This window comes from Ovis aries, chromosome X, assembly GCF_016772045.2.
Source record: "Ovis aries strain OAR_USU_Benz2616 breed Rambouillet chromosome X, ARS-UI_Ramb_v3.0, whole genome shotgun sequence".
NCBI classification, from domain to species: Eukaryota; Metazoa; Chordata; class Mammalia; order Artiodactyla; family Bovidae; genus Ovis; species Ovis aries.
The window spans coordinates 127,398,963-127,423,519 of NC_056080.1; the positions used below are offsets into that span (position 1 = coordinate 127,398,963).

At 43.3% G+C, this 24,557-nt stretch overlaps 1 protein-coding gene across 6 annotated transcripts in view; it reads right to left on the minus strand.

The window, feature by feature from the left end:
- The window catches only part of MID2 (midline 2), a 101,265-nt gene extending 77,429 nt beyond the window's left edge, over window positions 1–23,836 (minus strand). For 2 of the 6 annotated variants that reach the window (XM_012107586.5, XM_004022435.6), the window contains exons 1-2: window positions 23,773–23,836; window positions 9,745–10,460 (exon numbers count right to left, since the gene is read on the minus strand). In XM_012107586.5, the coding sequence (XP_011962976.1) occupies window positions 9,745–10,404 (660 nt within the window). In that variant the 5' untranslated portion in view covers window positions 10,405–10,460; window positions 23,773–23,836. Of the gene's footprint in view, window positions 1–9,744; window positions 10,461–23,137; window positions 23,276–23,626; window positions 23,708–23,772 lie in introns of those variants that run through there. The other 4 variants (XM_060407742.1, XM_042242465.2, XM_060407741.1 and 1 more) reach the window with 2 other exon arrangements.
- Between the last annotated feature and the right edge of the window lie 721 nt (window positions 23,837–24,557).

The following is a 24,557-nucleotide window of genomic DNA, read 5'->3' on the forward strand; positions in this document are numbered from 1 at the left end:
TGGGCCAGGCTCCTTCTGCCTAAGCCTAGTTAGTGCAGGTTTCTCTGCACACTTGATCTATGATAATGAGTGAGCCCAAGTGGCAGGGGAGATTGGAATGGAGATATCTGCTGGAGGAAACAGGACAGGAGGTTGGCAGGGAGAGCAGGATGAAGCTCCCATTTCCTGCTGCAGGAGGTTACCTCTGGCCCCTTCTGTGCTTCCCTGAGGCTTAGAGAAGCCATTTAGCTATGAAACTGTGACACAACCTGCCCCCTCCATACTTCCAGGTGACTACATAGTTAGAGCTCTCTCAAAACTGTACATGTGTCTAAAGGGCACAAAGTGAGGGGAAGACTTGGCTGATTTGCATAACTGAGATTTTAAAAGGCCCAAGTTAGCTTAATTGGCAGTCTACACTGATTACATTTTTACCCAAGTTCCACCTCATTTGTGTCATATAGAATTGGCCTGTTTGTGTTTTGTTATACCCTTCCCAAAGAGGAAAATGCTTTGCTATTTCTGAGAAAGCCAGGCACGGGCTATTCTTCTTCCAGACAGCTTCCCATAAAAAGAAATGGCTTCACTAACCCTCTCAAATAATTGCTGTGTTTTTTTTTTTTTTTTACTTCTTTAGACACAGGTTATTTCAGATAACTTTATCACTGCTTCACGCAAGAAATCTAGCTACACATTCAAACACCAGCTCTTCATTAAAACCAGAGTCCCCTCATGGCACACACTTGACCGTGATCATCTGTCATGCTCTGGGAAGGCACATGTATTCACACATATATGAGCACACCTATATACACCTACCTGACACAGCAAGTCTTGAAGCCTAGAAATGGGCAAAGCCTTTCTCTTTGTTCTATTGGAACATGTTTTCTTGCCACTGAATGCCACAGAATTCTCTCTTGCTTTCTACAAGGTACAAGGCGAACATTATCTAAACCTAGACAAGATCCCCACTGTTTTGATGTGGGAACTGAACCTTGGAGGTTGCAGGGAGAAGTGAATGGAAGAAAGGCCAACCCACCCCAAACCTCAGCCTTCCCAATTGACAGCAGACAACTTCATCTTTAAAAATACTTGGAGCCAGTGACCCCATTGCTATTCTTTGACAAGCTCTTTTTTGACATCCTGTCTATTTACTGATGTTCCCAGCTCTTCCAAAAGCCAGTAGCCAAAATCTTAGCACACTTTAGGGGTCACATTCTGCCTTCTTTTTTTAACTGCTTGTCTTAAAATACTTACTTTGCTTTTGCTTCAGTCTGTCACTTTATGTATCAATTACATATGGCCTTTCAACAGCAGAACACACCATCTGGTCTACAAACTGAAGCCCACACCCTTATGCCTGAATTTATTCCTTCCCCAAACATTTATTTGCTGTTGTATAGACACAGGCTTTGTCCCAGAAAGAGAGGCAGGTAACATACCGGGGGTATGAGATCTGCCCTCCCTGAGGGTTTCTTGGGCACCAGCAGACTGGTCTTCAAGCCGGTGAAACAGGTGGCCAGCCCTCCTCTTCTCAGAAGGTCCTGAAACCATCCAGCAAAGATGCACCCTCTCTGTCTCCTTAGTAGAAATTCTACACAAACGATTTACAAGCTATACACTCTTTTCTTTTTCCTCTCTTCAGGGGTGTATCCTGGTTAAGTCTCTAGCTTAAATGTGTAAATTATGATTTGGACCTTCTAAAAGAAAACCTGTACTAAAAGCCTAAATCTAGTGTTTACTTTGATAATACTAACCAAAGGAACTCTACTTTCCCGGAGGCCTCACTACTCTCTTCCACTTGCATGCTTCTTTTCTGGCTCCTGCCTCTTCATACACATCCTCCCCTTTCTCCTTCATGTGTTGCCCTCCTCTGTTGTCTTCCTTCTAGACCAGGAGGGTGATTCAGGGCTTGCTCCTCAGCTCTCATTCAGCCCACTACTGCCTGCTTCTCCCTCCATGCTAAAGACCCTCAAACCTATGTCTCTGGCCCCGATCTTTCAGCCACCACAAAGGCCCGAATGTCAACTCCTTCTAGAACATTTGCCCTTTCAGTTCTGAAAGTGCTCCATGCTCAACCTCCACCAGATATTTGAACAAACTATTTTCTCTGGACTACAACACTCCTTGCCCCTAACCCAACCTTGCCCCCCAACTGGGGGTCCAAAATGCCACCCGAAGTCGCTTTTGTTGCCCCTCCTATGTAGTCTCACACCCACCCCATCGCCCCTCAGCACCTCCACTATCACTCACCACAGTCTTGTCACTGTGTCCTCACTTGTCTGCCTCCCCACACTAAGCTGAGCACTCCACCAGCATTGGGGCTGTGTTGTGTTTATCACTGGAACCCCAACACCTCTTCTAGTGCTTGGCACCTAGTAGGTGCTTGGTAAATGTTTGATGAGTGAGTGAATATTAAGTGATCCACAATCAATCACATAAACTCAAATCTGAAGTCAAGTCAACCCCCAAAACCACTAGCCCCTTCCTAATTTCTCGATTTCTATGTCCAATACCACCATTCTTCAAGACATCTCCTCCTGAAAAATCGCTTTTTAATTCTTTCTCTCCATCATCTATAAGCACTGTAATCGTTCTCCAAGTCCTGTCAATGCTTTCTTCAGTTTCTCTCCAATTGGCCCTCTTCTCCAACAAAATCATTTGATTCCTGCTTTTAGCTTAGTGACTGCCTTTCATCGACCTTTCCTCTCTGTCATGGCACTCACCATACTGAGTTCAGACATGTCCTTATCTATCTCCCTTACTGAGCTCAAAGTTCCTCAGGGCAGGTACTGTGCCTTATTTTCCATGTCTCCAGATCCTACTGCAATGACCTAAAGACCCAGGGATCAAACCCAGGTTTCTTGCTCAGACATATTCTTTACTGTCTGAGTCACCAGGGAAGCCCCATCTCGTTTATTAAGTGAAGTCTTTCAGTCGTGTCCAAGACTCTTTCCAACCTCATGGACTGGCTTCCCTGGTGGCTCAGATCATAAAGCATCTGCCTACAATTCAGGAGACCCAGGTTCAATCTTTGGGTTGGGAAGATCCCCTGGAGAAGGAAATGGCAACCCACTCCAGTATTCTTGCCTGGAGCATCCCATAGACAGAGGAGCCTGGTGGGCTCCAGTCCATGGGGTCGCAAAGAGTCAGACAAGACTGAGCGACTAACACTTTCATTTTAAATAAACAAAATGCATGCTCACTAATTGCTTTTTAAATGAATGAATGAGCCCCAGAGCTAAATCCCTGGGGCTACAGTCTAAGTTCTTGTCTGATCCATCTTCAGGGGAGATAAAGAACAAGACATTACCTCATATATCAACACTTCATGAACTTGAATGTCATTATTACATTTTCCCCTTTAAACCTCACTTCTCTGGGTTTAATAATCCTTGTCTCTTTAATCTTTCCTTGTGTATATTATATTTCTGTAATATGTTCTTTTGCCCAATAATAACAGACAGGAGTTTCATCCACCCAAGAACAATCTTGGAGTCAATGTTTTGTAAGCTGTTTTCAGACTGATGATTGTTAGCTCTTTCAGATGTTGATGAAGAGGAGACTTGGGACAAAAGAAAGAAAAGAAAAACAAAGATAAGAGCACAGATTGCGCTTCCCTTGTGGCTCAGCTGGTAAAGAATCCACCCGCAATCCAAGAGACCTGGGTTTGATCCCTGGGTTGGGAAGATCCCCTGGAGAAGGGAAAGGCTACCCACTCCAGTATTCTGGCCTGGAGAATTCCATGGACTGTATAGTCTATGGGGTCGCAAAGAATTGGACACTAGTGAGCGACTTTCACTCACTCACTCAAGAGCACAGATAGTTGGAATATCCACTTGCTAAACTTGCTTTCAAATCTGAGAAACAACAGAAAACATCTTCCAACACAGGGGCCTGTTACCACTGCTAATAGAGTCAGAGAATCAATATAATTATTGGAGGGAGAGAAAGGTGATTCAAATGAGTCTTAGCACACAGTTCAAGTAGAAATGAAATAAAATGCATTTTTTACCCTCCCACACACATACAGAACATGTACAGATTTACACATATTCTAAGTAGTCAGGGGCAAGTCTTGAACAATTAACAGACTACAGATCTACAAGCAAGAATGATTTTAAGTTTGTGAGATGAAGGCTGGTTTAGCTGGAAAACCCCATGACAGATATTACAGCTCAGACAGTAAAGAATCTGCCTGCAATGCGGGAGACCTGGGTTTGATCTCCGTGTTGGGAAGGTCCCCTGAAAAAGAAAGGCAACCCACTCCAGTATTCTGGCCTGGAAAATCCCATGGACAGAGGAGCCTGGTGGGATACAGTCCATAGAGTCACAAACAGTTGGACATGATCGAGTGACTAATACTTTCATACACACACGTCTACCACCGTACCTTAGAGAGTGCAAATCTAGACACAAATGTTCTGCTCTTATAATACCAATATTTAGCTAGTGTGATTCAGTACCTAAGTGGGTGAAAGTGAAAAACAATTCTTTCTGTTCCTTCAGCTATGGTGACCCCTGTCCTCCTAAAGATTTGTCTTATCATGAAGCTCATTTATTGGCGATCCCTTGTCTCAGGATAGGGTCTACTGAAGCCCTAATTCTCCTTAGGGTGACTACAGAAGACCTGCCCTACACTCACGACCCCTTCATACCCCAGTTATCCACAGATTAACCCCCAGGAGAGGAACACAGGCACTCTCTCCTCTTCACACAGAGTGACACACATTTATAGATCCACAGACACACACACAGATTAAATTCTCAGCCACCCATCCATTCAGAGATACACATACTTGTGTATAGTGACATATACAGATATATGCAAATATGCCCTCTCTCAACCCAGTCTCTCATAAAGACATTTCTCCTTATTTCTCTGATATTTATACTGGTTCAGAAACAAACATCCATTCGTAGATAAGCTGAGAGGGTATCTGTTTTGGCAGACAGAAGTGGGTGTCAAGTGGGTGAGTAGACAACCAACTGGGAGAAGGTGGTGGCTGAGAGAATGGGTGGGTAGATGACAGAGTGACTGAGTAGGAAGAAGGACAAGTAACCCACTATGATAAGCTTCTAGAATATCATATTTTCCAACCTTTTAACTCTCACTGTGGTTTTCTTTTGAACATTCTCCAAGTCTCTTATCTCCCTTCTCTTTGTCTGGCAATCTTGAGCTCTCTCTGTCTCAGTCTTTGTTTGTATGTGTGTGTGTGTGTTGAAGGGGGAGTGCGGGGGAGGAACTTTTACTTTCTATAGCAAAAATCTTACTCTAGTGCCAGGTAATATTTTATAACAACAAGATCCCTGATAGGTAAATGTAACTGCATTTAAGAATTATTTGTAGTAATGAATTTGTGGAAATGTAACAAGAAAAAGAAAATGTACTTGTTTATTCCCTTCAGGAAATTCCTCTATTCCCCCTGGTTTTCATCAGCTATATTTTTGGCAGGCTGTGGGCATGGAAATGTGAAGACATCACTCTCAAAGAGAATTATAATAATCACATCTGATTTATACAGATGTCACCTTAGGGTTAGGCAGTTAGAAAATCCAGCAGTTAAAATGGATAGGTACCGAAAATTAAGGACATGTCACACTTTTGCTAACACTCTGGTTTTTATCATTATCAGTAGTTCACAGGAGATTTTTTCCCCTAGACTTATTAACTGTTAAAGATGGCAAGACAGCTTTATATCTTATGAGTATGGAAACAAGCTATAGATTCTGGTACACTTGCTGCAAATCCATTACAAAGATTTAATTCATTTGGATTTCTTGAGCCTATACTATGTGTGCTAGACACAAAGAGAAATAAAAAACATTGTGCATGCATGCTCAGGCACTTTAGTCGTGTCCAACTCCTATGGACTGTAGCCTGCCAGGCTCTTCTGTCCTTGGGATTCTCCAGGCAAGAATGCTGGAGTGGGTTGTCATTGTGTGCTGCAAAAAGACATTGTGCCTGGCCTCAAAGAATTTATGGTATCATTGGGGTGTGTTGGAGTGGCCTTACAGGATTTCAATAGAGCACTAAACAGTAGGTGGGACGCCTAAGCAGGCCAAAAAAACAGTATGAGTGAGTGTTAAGAGTCAGAAAAGAGAGTGGCATGTTTAGCAGATAGTCAGGAGGTTTTACTGGACGGTGAAGGTAACATGCTTGAGAGTGGCAGGAGGGAAAGACAGGTGAGCAAGCATGAGAACCAAGTTGTACAGGACTTGGAATATCCAGTTGAGATCTGTCTCCAGCAGAGGGTCACCCAAATTTGACCTCTTTTATAAAGCCAACATTTATTAATGCAATATCAATTTTTCTAAGGGGAAGAACTCATGTGACAATGAAAACTCTAAAATATGAAACATTTTTATAGAAATACAACATATAACATATATATATATGGAATAGTAGATGAAAAGAGAATAGAGAAAATAGTTACTCTGATAGGCCTTAAACTGTAATGACTGTCATGAAAACAATTACTCTGTCAAATCAAAGAATTAATTAAACCACTGGTAGCGTTCTGAAGGATATTTAGATAGCCTGGACAATTAGATAAAGATAATAAACAATACTAAGTATCCCAAATCCTCTAACCCATTTTGAGTACATGTTAAGAAGACAGGCTAGCTTCTGGTTCTTCTGACCTTTCATCTAAAATGTCATGATCTGTTTATTCTTTATTGAACAAATAAATATTTGAGACCACTAATCCTAATCAGGGAGGTTAGTGCAAAAAGAGTAGTTAGAAATGCCACCAATGAATCTCCAGAAAAAAAGTACAAATAAACACTGACCAGTAAGTAAAACCTTTTCCCTCCTCGGGTAGGACTCCTGTGCTCCTCTGAGGGCCAGGGGAGTCCACTCAAGGCCATCTACCCTGTAGCTTCTGACAGCTACCTTTCTCCTTTCTCCTTCAGGAAGAATCAAGCAGATTAAGGGGATAATCCTAAATGCTTTTCTAAATTAAAATTAACTCAAAGAAGTGAGCACATGTGACCCTAAACATCAGACTTCCTCTCTGTTTAATGTGGAGAATTAATATCCTTTTATTCTTGGCACCAAACCCAAGTGACCCCTACCCCACCCATCCCCCTCTCACACAAGCAGGACTTCTCTCTCCCTCCTCAAAGTCCAAGTTGTTCCAGACAACATAACAAACCACACAGTTGGGAATGATTCATATGTTTCCACTCTCTGTCCAAAAATGAGCAAAAAAGTTTCCACTTAATTTATAATCTGAATTTTCTGCACATTTCCTAAAAATTTAAAGGGGAACAATTCAAAATGTGGTCTTTCCTAACTCTCCAAATTACTGATTAGTTACAGAGTAAAGTATCTTTTTGCAAAATACTTTTATTTTACACCTATCCCTGGAGACAAGGACTATAGCTGCATGATGCCAAATATCTAATCAATCATCCAATGTTTTCATGTTTTCGGATGTTTTCAAAAAGCTGGTGTTCTGTAGATACAGGCTTAGTCTATCCAGTCTTTTGTTATCTCAATGGTACATATGGATACAGATTTTTCTGTTTGGAATATTTCTCAAGGCCAATGCCTTATTATAGTTCCAACACCTGCAAATATTTGGCAGAGATTGTTCTCTCCTCTCCATATCCCCTGGTATTCCTGCAACCCCGCTTCCATCTCTTGCTATTAAAAAGCTGTAAGTTTATACAACATGCCTTTTCCTCAATGCTATTAACTGTTTATCTGTGACCCATGAAATGTACAGTTGCTGGAGCATAAATTTAAGTTTCAAATCACATTTCACAGGAAAAATTTAGGTCCAAAACAAAGTGACAGCAGACTATAATAGAAAGGATATTTAACTCAACTTAGCTCTAGAAGCTGAGTTCCAGTTCCAGTTCTGCGACTTTGACCAAATGGCTTAACCGCACAAAGCCTCCATTTATACCAATTTAAAACACAGGGCTTCAACTGGACCAAGTCCAAGGCCAACCATCTTAGGATTCTAAGAATTGAAGCCAATGAGATTATTGCCCTCTGCAGTCTTGATATGAATGAGAATACCAACTTGAATGAAATCAACAGATAAACATTAAACTTCATACAAATTTATAAATATTAAATGTAAATAAAAATCAAAAGGCACAAACTGGACTTCCTTGGTGGCTCAGTGGTAAAGAATCTGCCTGCCAATGCAGGGAATACGGGTTCGATCCCTGATCCAGGAAGATTCCACGTGCCACGGAGTGACTAAGCCCAGGTACCACTACTGAGCCTGTGCTCTAGAGCCAGGGAGCTGCAGTTCCGAACCCACATGCTGCGATTACTGGAGCCCTCTTGCCCTAGAGCCCATCCTATGCAACAACAGAAGCCACCACAATGAGAAGCCCACACAGTGCAACAAAGAGTAGCCCCCGCTTGCTGCAACTAGAGAAAAGCTTACACAGCAAGGAAGACCTGGCACAGCCAAAACAAATTTCTTTCAAAAAAAGCTAATTTCAACAAATTCCAAAAATTTGAAAAAAAAATTAAAAAGGCACAAACCATGGTCAGTGTGACTCTCAATATTGTTTTCAATAAATCACAGAATGGAAAGTGTATCCTATTCCGAGTATTACTACCCTCACCAACATCATAATTTTTACATAAGCTACAACGACTTTTCCATAGCATGGCAAGAGGGAAATCTCCACTCCCTTATCGCCCTTCTTCCACACTGTCTGGGTGTTCCTTCTAGCTTCACTTATATATCCAGGTCCTATTTTGGGATGGTAATCTTATTATTTGTGTAAACATTTTATTTTTCCGGAATTTCTGTTAAGCAGTTTCTTAAGAGAAATTGAGCCCCATAGCAGACAGGCAATGGTAATAAAATAATTTGCTGGATCTGACATTTGTTAACATCAACGTGAGGTAGGAGTGCTCTAAAATAGACAGGCACTTAGACTTGCACAAAAATATTATATGGCACAACAACTTCAGAAAACTCTGTCCACTGAACAGGAACTTCCCAGGAAGGGACTGCAAACAAGCACTTTGGTCTGTACCCCACAAAAATGAATACTGGCACAAAATGTGATCCTGGACTAAATATTTTTTGCCTTCAGTTTAAATGTTTACTTCAGTATCTGATGCTCCCTCCTGACTTCACAGTACACCAAAGTCCCGTTTTTGTCTATTTGCTTTGTTTTTTAAGGCAGATTTAGAATTAGCCGCCTTGTTAAGGGCTTGGTAGCAATTTGTAGTGGTCAGTGCCAAAGCTTTATTTCTCTAGTGTATAACACATAGAGTACTGTCCTCCATGAAAACCTGTCACCTATGTAGATAAACACCTCCACCCACATCTACATGGAGACACACCCAACCTTCCCATTGCTATATGCACAATTATGCAAATCAGCACGTATGCTAATTGTAGTATACCTACACAGGTGCTCACATACTTAAAAGAAGACATGGAAAGATCATGGCAGAGATATACAGGGTATAATATGTCACTGTCAGAGGAGAGAGGGTGCTGTTTCCCTGGGCAGACTATTAGTGTGGGCCATGGGCTAAATCCCCCAGAACTGGCCAAAGGTGAATGAATGCAAGCAGGTATGTGCAAAAGATGAAACAGGCTACAGTGAGAGCTTGCAGGTTATAAGGCTATTTCTTATGAGAAGAACTTGGAGTTAATTCATTTTTGTCATATAGGAAAAGTGACCGATTTTATTAGGGAACTTGCTGACTGTATATAAAGACTATGTGTAAAGAGATACAGTTGTGTAAAGTGTGTCTTCCAGATCCCTTACCTTGAGCTTCTCAAACCGATCATTCAGGGATGCGACCTGATGGTCTCGGTGACGCCCCACCAGTTTGCATAAGGCACAGATCAATTGGTCATCAGATACACAGTACATATTCACTTTCTCATTTTCATGGTCCAGGCAGGTGATCCCTCGAAGATGCGTGTCCGGCACTGGTTCCACCAGGCGGTGGCTGGTGAAAGGTTTCTTGTTGGGATGTGTAGCCCGCAGGCAACGGTCACAGTAGGATACCTCACAAGTGATGCACGTTTTTACTGCATCCCTTGGCGGGTCCTGCTCACAGAACTGGCACGCAATTCGCTCACTAGACATGGCGCTGCTGGGCCTGTAAGTCCTCTCTCGGCGGCTCTCACTTGGGGAATTGGGTCCACTGACGGAAGCCTTCTGGAAGCGGTCAATAATGTTCTGCAGAGTCACATTTCTCTTGAGGCCGTCCAGGCCCCGGTGGTTCAGTGAGATAACATACCTGCACGTAGGACACTGGAAAGCAGTAATGGGTTCAATGGATTCACCGGAGCTGCAGCTCGAGACCAAGATGCGATGGGCACAGCTGAAGCAGAGGCTGTGAGCACAAGGGAGCAGAAGGGGGTCTTCAAACAACTCTAGGCAGATTGGACAGGTCAATTCAGACTCCAGTGTTTCCATCTTTAGTGAAAATAATCCTGCTGAGGCATTAAGAACCGCAGAGGCTGGGCTTTCACCTGCAAGAACACAAAGAAGTCGTTAAGCATTTCCAAAGGAAATGTGGATGTAACATAATTACACACTAACCCATGGAGGCTTTACAGGCTGGATTCCCCAGGGATGCTGGTGCACTAGGAAAGCGAGTTGGGAATTAATCAGAAAGCTATTCTCCCCCCTTGAAACCTTGTTTTTGACAAATGCCTGGGCTTATTTTCCTGCACTAATAAATAGAAGCTAGTGCCACCTCTGAATCTTGGTTTACTAACTCACATTCCTATTCACAGACCCTCTCCACTGACATCTCTTGTCCTGGACTATGATGCTTCTGAGGCCCTGCCAAATTCTCAATCTCCATTCTCCAGTAGTGTTCTCTATTTTACTTCCAAGCTGCTCCTATTTCACATCTAGTGGAAGGAAAACAAGGCCATATTTCAACCTAACTCACTGGTTCTTGAAATGATACCATTCTAAGAGGCTGCATAAAAAAAAAGAAGAGCTTTCGAAAAATGTAGTTCTCAGTACAGGATAATTATTTCTTCAGATAGGTGACCTTGAATTATTTCCTATTACCACACATGGAAATTTCTATTCCATACCATTTTTAGCAAACTGAGTTACTAGAGACAAAGAGGAAAAATATTAAAGTATAAAAATTATGGAATTTTGTTGGCTTAAAGTGGGAATCCGATTTATGAAAAGAGAAAGGCATTTTTGGTTCTGAATAACTTTGTTCATCATCTCACTATTACCGGAGAGTCTCATCAGGGCTTGAAGGTTTGATTCTGCCATTGGTATTTGTTTAGATTTTGTCATCTGTCAGAGATATCTGCATAGCCCTCTCATAGGACACTTAACTATTGAGTACAATTATATGTTGTCCCCAAGTACAATAGATGTATCCCTAAAAGCTATTTCTAAATCAAATGTTTTAAGTGCACTGAACTAACCAGCTATTTAATGGAAATCTATGGAAAACTGGACTGTAAAAGTGAAGAATCTTATTGTAAAACATTCTCAGTTGGTTTAGTAAGTTTAGATGTTTGCATAACCACCTTTTTAAAAAGAGACGTGTGCTATTCTTATTTTACAACTCACAACTGCTTAAAAGTTGTTGGCTAGTATTTTGTAGCTTATAACATCTATCCACATTCACCGAGAGAGATGAAAAAGTAAAACAATTAAAATGTATATATATCACAGAATTTTAGAATTGGAAGAGACTTTAGAGATGATAGATCCCAACTTTCACTCAAGGCAGGAATATTGCCTTTGGTAGTTCCATTGCTCAAATTCAACATGTCCATAAATGAACTTGATATTCTCCCCAGCCACAAAACACCTGCTCTTCTTCCAATTTTTCCTATCTGCTGAATATCATCATCCAAGCCTAGAAACCCAGGAGTTCTCTCATTTACATGTTTATCACTCTGTTTTATTTAATACATGTATCTGTATCTCCAGCTAACTCTCCTTGCAGGCATCAACTATGTCATATTTTTATTCATAGCACAGTGCCTCGCACACACTGGTTATTCAAAAATTGTTAAATGAAAGATTCCTTAAAGTAGAGGAAGTTAAAGAAGAGACCTAGTGTTTACTAAGCACTTCCTGTATTCTAAGTACCTTGTTAGGAACTTTACACACAGTATTTCATTAAATTCTATCAAGAAGGCTGTACAGAAGGTACTAATGCTATACACACATTATGGTTAGGAAATTGGGGCTCAGCGTTTTTGAGTAAATGAACCAGGAACCTACATACCCAGATCACTGGGGCAGTCTAATGCCAATGTCTGTGCTCTTTCCCCTACACCTTTAATTTAATCATCTCATCTCCTTTACTGGATAAATATCTTGACTATTTACAAGAGGGTTTCTAGATAGCATGTTTCCACTTCTATTTGAGTCTATGTCCCTGTGAGTTTCTCTGAATCTGCCTCTCACTCCTAGTCTCTTTCAGAATCTCATCTCTTCCTTCTAGGCCCATCTCCACCTCTTTCTGAATTTCTATTGTGTTCTCTTCCAGAACTGCAGGTCTGCAGTCCTCAGTCTGTGCTGGAAGCTACTTGAGAGAATGGAGTAAGGCCTCCCACCAAAATGATAGGTGGTCAAGAGCATTGCTGATAGGCCTGTCTCTGTGTTGAAACCTTTATAAAAACGACTGGTGTACCACAACTTTTCTAAATCTTAGGAACGTGTCCTATAAATTCCTGAGTGCAGAGGAAAAACCCTGAATTTTCCTGCAACCCAAAAAGTTGTTCCTGACTAAATGTGACACTTGGAATGTCACTATGAAATTAAGCTTAGGAAAGCATACTATGGAATCAGGATTGCCTTGAATAAAGTCAAAATAGGATTTCTGACCAGGGATTTCTGAACCTTCTAGAAATGTTTAAAGAATGCTGTGTGTATATCACATATCCACTTTCATGGGGAGCAGATTATCCACAGCATTTGAACTGTTCTCAAAAGAGTCTCTGACAAAAGGGACTTCCCTGGTAGTCCAGGGGTTAAGACCCTGCACTTCTAATATAGGGGTGCGGCACAGGTTTGATCCCCGGTTGGGGAACTAAGCTCCCACCTGTGGCATGCTGCAGCCAAAAAAAAAAAAAAAAGTCCTTGACAAAAAAGCCAAACATCAGTGCTCTAAAATAACTACATGAACTGATTGCAGGTCTATACAGAATAATATAAAATGGTTACAGTCTGTTGCTTATGGTAAGTAACTTTTTCTATTAAACTGTTTCTACTCTGTTTTATTACAATTTGGGAGAATTGAATATATTTTCAACTTTTTCAAATATCTGTTCATCTCATCTCTCATTTATGAGAGACCTTGTTCTGGTCTTTCCTAGTATTTCAGCATCCTTTCAACCTATCTCCCATTTTCCCTACCTACCTGACTACCCAAGCACCTTTCCCCTTAAAAGCCATTATGTATTTGCCACGTGTGAGGCAGTAAATAATACCCTTTATAGGCATTATCTCATTTAATTTTCACAACAGCCCTCTAAAAGGTAGGTATTATTATTAAAACAACAAAAAAGGTAACTTGTCCAGGGTCACATTTGTTTGCAAGTAACAAGGTGGAGATTCAAACCCAGAATAAAACTGAGAGTCCAGAAATAAACTCATATATTTATGGTCAACTGACTTTTGATAAGAGTTCCAAAACCATTCAACAGGGAAACAATTTTTTTTCAAGCAAGTGGCTTTGGGAAAACCAGTTGCCCACAAGCCAAAGGAAGAAGTTAGAGATCTACCTCACACTATACACAAAAATTTACTCAAAATAGATCAACGATCTAAATGTAAGCACAAAGACTATAAAACTCTCGGAAGGAAACATAAGCATAAATCTTCATGAACATAGGTTAAGCAAGGGATTCTTAAATGACAACAAATATGCAACTGAAGAACAAAACAGATAAATTGGACTTCATCAAAATTTAAAACTTTCTATACTACAAATGACATCACCAAAAAAGTGACAACTCACAGAATGGGAAAATATTTGCAGATCAAATATGTGATAAAGGTCTAGTATCTAGAAATATACAGAATGGCAAAGGATCTAAATAGACATTTCACCAAAGAAGATATGCAAATGATCATTCAGTATATGAAAAGGTACTCAACATCATTAGCCATTCAGTTCAGTTCAGTCGCTCATTCATGTCCGACTCTTTGTGACCCCACGAACCGCAGCACGCCAGGCCTCCCTGTCCATCATCAACTCCCAGAGTCCACCCAAACCCATGTCCATTGTGTTGGTGATGCCATCCAACCATCTCATCCTCTGTCATCCCCTTCTCCTCCTGCCTTCAATCTTTCCCAGAATCAGGGTCTTTTCCAATGAGTCAGTTCATCACATCAGGTGGCCAAAGTATCGGAGCTTCAGCTTCAACATCAATCCCTCCAACGAACACCCAGAACTGATCTCCTTTAGGATGGACTGGTTGGATCTCCTTGCAGTCCAAGGGACTCTCAAGAGTCTTCTCCAACACCACAGTTCAAAAGCATCAATTCTTCGGCACTCAGCCCTCTTTATAGTCCAACTCTCACATCCATACATGACCACTGGAAAAACCATAGCCTTGACTAGATGGACCTCTGTTGGCAAAGTAATGTCTCTGCTTTTCAATATGCTATCTAGGTTGGTCATAACTTTCCTTCCAAGGAACAGGCATCTTTTAATTTTATGGCTGCAATCACCATCTGCAGTGATTTTGGAGCCCAGAAAAAGAAAGTCAGCCACTGTTTCCCCATCTATTTGCCATGAAATGATGGGACCAGATGCTATGATCTTAGTTTTCTGAATGTTGAGTTTTAAGCCAACTCTTTTACTCTCTTCTTTCACTTTTATCAAGAGGCTCTTTAGTTCTTCACTTTCTGCCATAAGGGTGGTGTCATCTGCATATCTCAGGTTATTGACATTTATCCTGGCAATCTTGATTCCAGCTTGTGCTTCCTCCAGCCCAGCATTTCTCATGATGTACTCTGCATATAAGTTAAATAAGCAGGATGACAATATACAGCCTTGATGTACTCCTTTTCCTATTTGGAACCAGTCTGTTGTTCCATGTCCAGTTCTAACTGTTGCTTCCTGACCTGTACATAGGTTTCTCAAGAGGCAGGGAAATACAAATCAAAACCACACTGAGATACCACCTCACACTCACTAGAATAGCTATATTACTTCATACACACTAAAATGGCCAGAATTTAAAAAAAAAAATAGCAAATGTCAGCCAGGACATGAAGAAACTGGGACCCTCATACATTGCTAGTGGGAATGTAAATTATGCAGCAAAAATAGTTTGACAGTTTTCCAAAATGCTAAATGAATTACTATACGATCCAGGAGAACTGAAGACATGCCCACCTAAAAACTTGTACACAAATGTTCATAGCAGTATTAATCACAATAATGGTGGGAACAACCCAAATGTCCCTCAAATAATGAACAGATAAACAAAAGTGGTATATCCATACAATGGAATATAATTCAGCAAGACAAGGAATGAAGTACTGATACATGTGGGGCTTCACTTGTAGCTCAGTCAGTGAAGAACCTGCCTGCAATGCAGGAGACCAGGGTTTGATTCCTGGGTTGGGAAGATCCCCTGGAGGAGGGCATGGCAACCCACTCCAGTATTCTTGCCTGGAGAATCCCATGGACAGAGGAGCCTGGTGGGCAACAGCCCATGGGGTTGCAAGAGTCACACACAACTTAGCAACTAAACCACCACCACTGATACATGCTACAACATGGATGATCTTTGAAAACATTATGCTAAGTGAAAGAAGTTAGTTAGAGAAGGTCACAGATTATATGATTCCCTTTATAGGAAATGCCCAGAACAGGCAAACTCATAAGAATAGAAAGCAAATTAGTATTTCTCAAGGGTCTGGGTGGGAGATGGAGGAAATGGAATGTGACTGTTAATGGGTTTTCCTTTGGGGATGATGAAAATGTTTAGAAATTAGTGGTGACGATTGCACAGCTTTGTGAATATACTAAAAACCACTGAATTGTACACTTCAAAGTAGTGAAACTAAGGTATGTGAATGTTATCTTAATTTTTAAAAAAGATTCAGACCCACAATCCAGAGTGTGAACCACAGTTAACCACTATTCCACACTGCCAACTGTGTAATTCAGTAGTGTTTCTAAATTCTACTAAAGTGCTTACTCCTCTCAATTGCTTTTCTAGGTTGGTGATTGCCTGTCTAGGTTTTACAATACCTGGGATATCTCTAATGATCAATGGGTATCAGGAGATGATTAGCTCCCAATTTTTTATTCATTTAAAAATTGTAAGATTCCTAAAAACTGTTTGACTCCTAGGTCACAAAATACCTTTAAGAAATACATGAGGAAGTGGTACAACAAAAATAAATCAATGGCAGTGTTGCAACTTCAAAAAGTTTGTGAAATGCTAATCTATCGAGAATTAGAGAATACAGTAAAGATAAAGATAGGATGTAAACCTGATAGAGTGTCACTGAATGACAGGTAATCAAAGTTGTTGTTGTTGTTGTTGTTGTTGTTGTTTGCCAGAAAACACAATAGTGTTAAGTTGCTCAGTCATGCCCGACTCTTTGCAACCCCATGGACTGCAGCCCACCATGCTCCTCTGTCCATAAGATTTTCCAGGCTAGAATACTGGAGTGGGTTGCCATTTCCTTCTCCAGGGGATCTTCCCAACCCAGGGATCGAACCCATATCTCCTGCACTGCAGGCAGATTCTTTACTGACTGAGCTACAAGGGAAGCCCACAATAGTTTGTCATAAAAATGCACTGATGAAATGCCTGGGCAGGCAGGTCAATTGCCAGGTTAAGATACAAATGCCCACATCCACATCCACTGATTTGTTCCCTTCCATATCATTTAGTTACTGCCGTGTAGTCAAATAAGAATGTTTATGGATTTGCCCTTGTTCTAGTATAAAATTGTTTCTGTATGGCTGACTGTCAGCCTGCACTCCCCCTTCAGGCTGAGACTCCTAAAAAAAAAAGTTGATGAGAATAAACTATAAGAAGGTATCATAAGGCTGTGTGAGTAGGCATGAATACAAAGGAGGAGTTTCAATGCAGGCAATTAGGATAAAAATAATACATTCTACAGTTAGAAAATGAAAGATTGACTTCAGCATTGCCCTTCAAATCCAGCATTCAGTTAACCCTGATCAGAGAAGCCATGATCGGCACTTGGCAGAATGCTATTATTTCAAATGTTATTTGAACATAATTAAATGTCCATTTATTTCAACAGTTTATATTCCATCTAGTTTTCATCTTCCAGGTCTGTGGAGCATGGCTATGGGCTCTCATTACCTCCCTGAGGAACCACAGTCTCCTTTTCTTCACAGAAAAACCAGGAGTGTAAAACCCAGCCTGACCCCTGGGCTGTAGAATGAGGATTGAGCCGAGTAGTAGGCTTTATATTCTGCAGGATATTAACATTAATATCCCATGAGCTGAGCTCGTCCTTAAAACACTAGAAACTGTCTCTCTGCCTTAGAGGATCAGCAAATGAGCCCTGGCTTAGTCTGATGTTCCCTTAACTGTAAAATGTCGTTCAAGTTGCACTAGAATCACCAGACGATCTCTTTAAGATGCTTTCCAGCTCTGACATCCTATTATAACAGAGTTCTTACTGTATGTTACCACATAGGAAAGACAGCTGGGATTAATGAAAAACAGCTCCTCAAAACACAAATCTTATTTATTAGTGTGACTTGAAAGGCTGACAAGCGATGGGCATCATCATGAAAGAAACTGGAAATAAATAAACAAAATGCATTACTTACCCTTGGCTAAGCCAAGGTGCTCAAGGACAGTGGCTGGTTTTGCCTGTTGTGCCTCCAAGAAGACATAATGGGTGTTCTGGGGGACAACTGAAGGGGGAGGGGCATCCCATGGGAGTACAAACTAATGAAAACACCTTTTGATCCCTCTACAGCACAAAAATGATTATTTGGGAGTGTAAAAGGCACCCAATGCACAGAATTCTCATCCTAAAAAAATGGAAGACAGAAACCCAGAAAAAAGAGACTATGTGGTCAGCAAGCATAATTAACAGTCATTTTACATTTGTGTACCAATTTTATACTTTTCAAATGGCTCATCTCATTTGATCCTCTCAGCAAAGCCTGATTGAGACGGATTTGCCAAGTCCTGGCTCTAAGCTTAATTTGCTGAGTGATCCCAGGTAAGATATTTAAATCTTTTGGGCCACAGCCTCCTCATCTGTCAAATGAAAAATACCTGTGTTACCCAATCTCACAGGCTTTTGTGAGGATCAGATGAGAATAACATTATTAACTTGCTTTATAAATACGGATATTGTCAACACACATTCACAGATGACAGATACAGAGCAGGTTATTAAGGAAATAGTGCATGTTTGGAAATATACCCAAAATGCATAATGGTTGACATAATAGAGGACAATTACACTCCCCCACAAGTTTTCTGGAGGACATGCATCTGACTGTGGTATTTAACATGCCCAAATGTATCCCCTGTTAGACTGGAGTTCCCCCAAAGGGAAAAAGTTATCTCTCTTCTTTTTTCGTAAGCTTTTCTCATGTACAGGGAGAGCTCAGGACTGGAGGCTGATTACTGCCTGACAGCACCAGAGCCAGTTCCTGTCTAATAGGTTATTAAAGCCTACTTAATATTTTATAGTACATAGATTTAATGATCTTTACAATAATTAGCTCCTAAATCCAACCATTGGCTATTTGACACAATATAGTCATCATAAACATTAAAATGAATATCACAATAGCAGAACTAGAAGTCCTAGATATGCTACAAGCACAAAAGATTAATCTAAGTAACCAAGAAACGGATTTGCCAAGGCAACACCTGATAATTGTCAGAAATCATAAGTACAATTCATAACACCTTTATCTTAATGCCAATTACACCAGCAGTTTGGGGGTTGGAGAACAAACAATTTACCTACTGATAAGAGGATAGCTTGCCATCTATTCTAGGACTGCTTTTCCCGATCTCTGCTACCCAATGAAATATTTGTAAATTTTTAGATGTTCAGGGGCACACCTGGATGGACAGCCATCTCTAACCTCTACAGAATAAAACTGGCAATATATGTATGTAGGGCATGCTGTGGTGTTAGGCTGAGAGGACCCCAAGTTCAGGTCAGAAACAAGGGGCAGAGAACAGAAGTATATTTGAAATGAAGCTTCTACTCCCCTGGGAGCCACATGGATCCTAGCAACACTGAACAAAGGGCTATAGACAAAAGCGATCAAGGATTCTGGACCATAAACCATTTTTCTACCTCTGGGCTGTATACATTCAGACACGTCACAGTCCTGCATTAGCATTGTCTCCCATGCCCACGCGTTATATCCCTAACTGGTCAAACTGCAACTACTGGGATTTTCTGTTTCAAGAGGATTTTAGGTTATATAATGAATTTGTTATCAGATCTTTTGGTTTCTGTAAGGGGAACATCCAGAGACTGGGGCTACTGTTCATCAACTAGAGGAGTCTGACCTGCAGGGAAGAGGCTGAGAGAAAGCCCAAGGTCAGGCAGTCGGAGCTCTGCACGGAGAAGAGATCCCAAGTAGGATAAGTCTTACTAAGGATACTTTGCTAACCCACTTAGGCAGAACCAATATCCTTATTATGAATTCAAGTGAACCCCACACAAAGAAGGGAGTGGTGGGATGTTAGCACATTGCTCAAAATCCCTCTGTCACCCATATTAACCATCTAGTAGTTTGAGCAGCTTACACAGATTTCTAAGGGCAATGCAGGAGCAGGGGGATTGTCAAAAAGAGCGTGTCTGTGGTTATGGAGGAGGGGAAGATGGAAAAAGAAAAACTGTAGAAAAAGCCACAAACCTCCAGTGCCCACAGAAGACTCTTAACAGTTTTAATTCATGAAAATGGAGAAACATATATTGATCCCTGGAAGAGAGGGGAAATAAAAAGAGGACTAGCAGCCTGCAGAGGGGGATCATTGGAGTTGGAATTTCTTGTTGCAACACCACCCATCTGGTCTCACTTGTTAGAATGATCCAACACACTGGTTGAGAAACACTTTTCCAGTCTATTTTTTCCACTGCTCAGCAATGAACACAAGGTTTGTTGAGAGACCTGAGATATAGACATTATTAGCACACCACCACGTTGGTACCCAAATTTCACTCATCAAAAAGTGAACAATTGTGAACTGTCGTATATCCATTATCAACATATTACACATACTATTTTGATGATGCAATGCTCTAAGTCAAGATACTCGGCCTAAGTAAGGAGGTGCTTCGCACAGTGCCAATTTCCCACTTTTGCATGGAAGAAAAGAAAAAAACGTAATGCTAACTGGAAATGGAACACCCCACTGGCCTCCACTAGCAGCTGAGGCCAATGGCCTAACAGCTAGGGAGTTACCAAGATCCACAAAGATTGAATGATACACATGAGCAGACACCTCTGAGAACAGTCATTCTATGCCTTTGCCCTATCTCCCCTTCCTTTTAGAGATTTCTGTCCCTGTTGGGGAAAGAGAGAACCTGAGAGACAGAGTGAAGGGAGGACATTCTCTCCTCTTCATCAAGTAGCAAAGGCATATTCCTTGGGCAGTTTCCTTCTCAACTGTCATGGTGTCAGCAGATTTTATGGGAGGAGGGATGAGGGAATGGACAGGTTCACTAAGAGCAATTTTTGGATGCAATTATGAGGCTCCTTTGGCACTGTTTTAGGATCTACAAGTTGGAGCAAGTTGCCCTGCACTTAGAGGAGGGAGTAACTAAACTAATTTCACCTAAATCAATTTGCACTGTTCAGATGATATGTTCATAAAGCAACCAAGCCATTCTGATTTGCAGCAGTACTTCCCAGGGATGGCCTTGCAAGGTACAACATGCTAGATTAGGAGTCTAGCAGTCATGAAAGTAAATGGGAGGGAAATACTCGCTCCTTCAAGTCTCTAGGCTTTACCCCTGCCCTGCACAGCCCCTCCCAGTCCTAATCCGAGAACTGCAAGTGCAGAGGTATGCCTTAAACAAACAGGAGGCCAAAATGTAAGGCCAAAGCTGGGGCCTTAGCCCAGTCAGCAGAGGACTCTGCACATTGCAGGTGCTTTTAAGAAACATGGTTGATTCACCACTGCAAGATACTAATCCTGCTTAGATACCCATGCCTAAAAGTATTTAAGCCACTTTTCAGTAGAAAGTAACTACCCACCCCTATATGGGCTAAAAATGAGTGAGGTTATGTTTTCAAATGCATCTGATTCAGATTGTTAGGTTGGAGTACATTAGATATGATTCAAGCCTTAGTTTAAAATAATCATCATTACTCTTTATGTCTTGTTTTATGTACGTTTTCATTCAGTTGCATGTGCACTAAGGGAAAAAAAAAAGAAACAGACCTAGGACCACAGTAGGGTAATAGATTTGGCTCCCAAAAGGGTTAATAATGGCAAGTTTGGGTTCCCAGTAAAGCAGGGTTCCTACTTACACCCAAACTATTACCTCAATAAAAGGTAAATGAAGTACTTTCTTTGAAAAGTATAATGCTGAGGGTTTATAGAATCCTTTCATCTTCAAAGGACCAAGCCAAGACTCACAATAGCCAGTACACAATATGATGTCTTTCATACAAGTGCATCAACTATGAAAGAAAGGTCACAGGAATGTCCTAAAGCCACAAAGCCAATGAAACATCAGATTTGAAATGAACTCTCTGATCTCCTTGGCTCCTAGACTTGTATTTCAACCACATAAATCAAGCTGTGTGGAACCATCAGGGGAAATCTAATTCACATTGTATATCTGCATTAATTGATTGGGCAGGAAAATATTAAAGTAGCAAAGACTCTTTCCCTCTCAAGGCAGTGATGAGTGGAGTGAAAAGGGGGATGTGAGCATTAGGGGTAACCAGCTGGGGTAAAATGAGAAGTAGGGGAGGGACTCTCCCTATTCAGGGGTCCCCTTCCATTGGCACATTGCCAGAGAACTGACTGGAGTATTGGAAGGGGACAGAATGGAGGTAAAGGCAGCCCTTATGGCCCACCTTAAGAATCAGAAGAATCAACCCACACTTGTACTTGTCTATTTACATAGCCTCTAATACACTTCAGACACAAACAACCATAACCATCCACCCTCCCCACACTCAGAAATCCTCAAAATGGCAAAGCTGGTTCAGAAGCCAGAGGCTGCTTGACAGGGAGCCTGGGAGTGCACAGGACCCAGGAGACGTGTGGTTCTGGTTGGGAGATTACCGTGGGCAAGTAGGTGTGTGATTACCACGTAGGAAGAAGGCGAGTGAGTGTGAAGGCGGGTAGGGGGGTATGGAAGAGAAAAAGTGAAGAACACAACGACCCCAGGATCCCAATGTCCTGCTCTGAGAAGAAACGCCTCCAAGAAATGTGCTGCACGCGTTATGCTAAGTAACCGAAACCTTATCATCACCAAAAATGTTTCTGTCAATCTACTCCGCTTATTTACTTAATTCTTACGAGCCAGGAATGGAAAAACCCCACCTTTCCCGGGTTCTATCGCAGTCTGTCCGGGGGACCTATAAGTTTTCCCTCTCCCCCACTGAGCTGGTTTCACAGCTAGGCCAAAAATAAGGAACCACCCAGACAGAGACTCCAGGATCATTCCGTGGCAGCAAAGGGATTAAGTTTCGCCCGGCCTCCCCGCGGGCAGGGTGTCCGCAGCATCTCTGGCTGCCGCAGCCACCACAGCCAGGCGGCCGAGGGGCGCCGCCCGGGCCAAGGAGGTGGCCGGCCGCGGGAGCGTGGGAAGGCGGCGGTGCCCTTTCCCAGACTAGCGCCCAGGCTCTCGGAGAGCCGCTCCGGGAGGGGCCCGCGCCCGACCCGGCTGGACTGCGCGGGAGGCCTAGGACCCGCCCCCGCCCCGGACCCCCGAGTGCAAACTCCGTCCCTGGAGGGCAGCGACGGGTGCCCGGGCCCCAGCGGCGCATCGGGGAGCCAGGGCCGGGCCGGGGCGCCCTCCGCCGCCGCCGCCACCTCGAGCCTCGGGGGCCCCGTCACCCCGCCCCGCCGAGCCCCGGAGCAGCCCTCGGCCCCCGCCGGGCCCCGGCCGCACCTGAGACGCGCGGCCCGAGCCCGGGGCCGAGCCCGGCGCGGGTGGTGGCGGTCGGCCCCCGGGGCCGCGGCGAGGGGGCGCGTTTTACCCAGAGCCTTCCCGGCTGCCGGCCATGTCCTCGGCGCGCCCGAGGGCGCCGGGTGCTCGCCTGCCTCCCGCGCGAGCTGGCTCAGGCTCCGGCGCGAGCTCCCCGGCTGCCACCGCTGCCGCCGTTGCCGCCGCCGCTCTAGGCCGCCGCCCGCCTTCGCAGCCGCCGCCGCCGCGCAGCAGCCAGGATCCGCCCGCCCGCGCGCCCCGCTGGGGACAGCTCGGCGGCCGCCACGCTACCGCGGCTGGGTCTCCCGAGCCAAACTTAAGAGTTTTCGCTCCTCAGTCCAGGGGCAGCACCATGACACCGCGGCAGCACCACACTGTCATTTCCGCCGTCGCAGGGCGTGGGGGGCGGGGGGGGGGTAGAGAAGGCAATCCCGACGAAAAGGGGGATGGGGTGGGGGCGAAGCGGGCTGGGGCTGCTGCCCCGAGGGAGCGCTGGGAAGGGCCCGGCAGCCGGGGCGCTCGGCCACCTTCCCCGGCTCACCTTCTGCCGCCCCCGCCGCTCCCAGCTCCCCCTGCCCCTCCTCTGGAGGCGCGTTTACATGTTTTCTCCCCTGGCAGGAGTGACCGGAGAAACCTGAGCGAGCAAAGGCAGCGGGTGGGTGGGGTTCGGGTTACTACTGTACCTACCAGCTGATTCCAGCAGCCTTTTCTCCAGCGCCCTGTCATCTTGAAGGAAGACATACGGAGAGGGGCCGGAGCGGGTGTGTGTGTGCGTGTGTGCGTGTGTGTGTGTGTGTGTGTGTGTGTGTGTGTAAGAGAGCGAGAGCGCCAGCAGAATGTGTGTGAAATGCAGAAGGAAGACTCTGGCCAAACTCTTCTCCCAGCCGCCAAGCCCCTGGCCCCCACAAACCCCTAGGTTAGAACAACGAAAGGGCCGTTGCCACCAGCAATGAGAAGAGAGTGCCTAGGTCCAGCGCACAGGTCCTCGGACGAAGCTGCTCAATGTAAAGTTAACTACAGAGTAAAACAAAAATAGTGGAGGAGACAGAAAAGGGCAGACAATTGAAGGAAACCCAACCCCTCTTTCTTTTTACAAAGGGAGAATGGCTGTGTTTTATTGGCCTTGGGCAGAAGTTGTGGAGATGGATTAAAGCCACCAAAATTAAAAAACAAAATCAAAAAAGTGGGGGAGGGGGGGAGTGTAGGGCCTCATTTACACATTCAAATCCGTGATGGGCCAAACCAGAGGGTCTTTAATAAGAGGACAATGGGACGGATGTTAGCTATATACAGGTATTCAATGTCCCTAATAAGCTAATTGGTCCAGCTGGAACCCAGGAGCGTTCATTGGTCTGGAGTCCGCCCGTGGGACCTGTCATTGGCTCAGAGACCACCGACCCACTCCTCGAGGAGGGTGGGAGAGGGAGGGAGGAGGAGGCCCCAGAGGAGATTCTGTACCTCACATAGGGAAA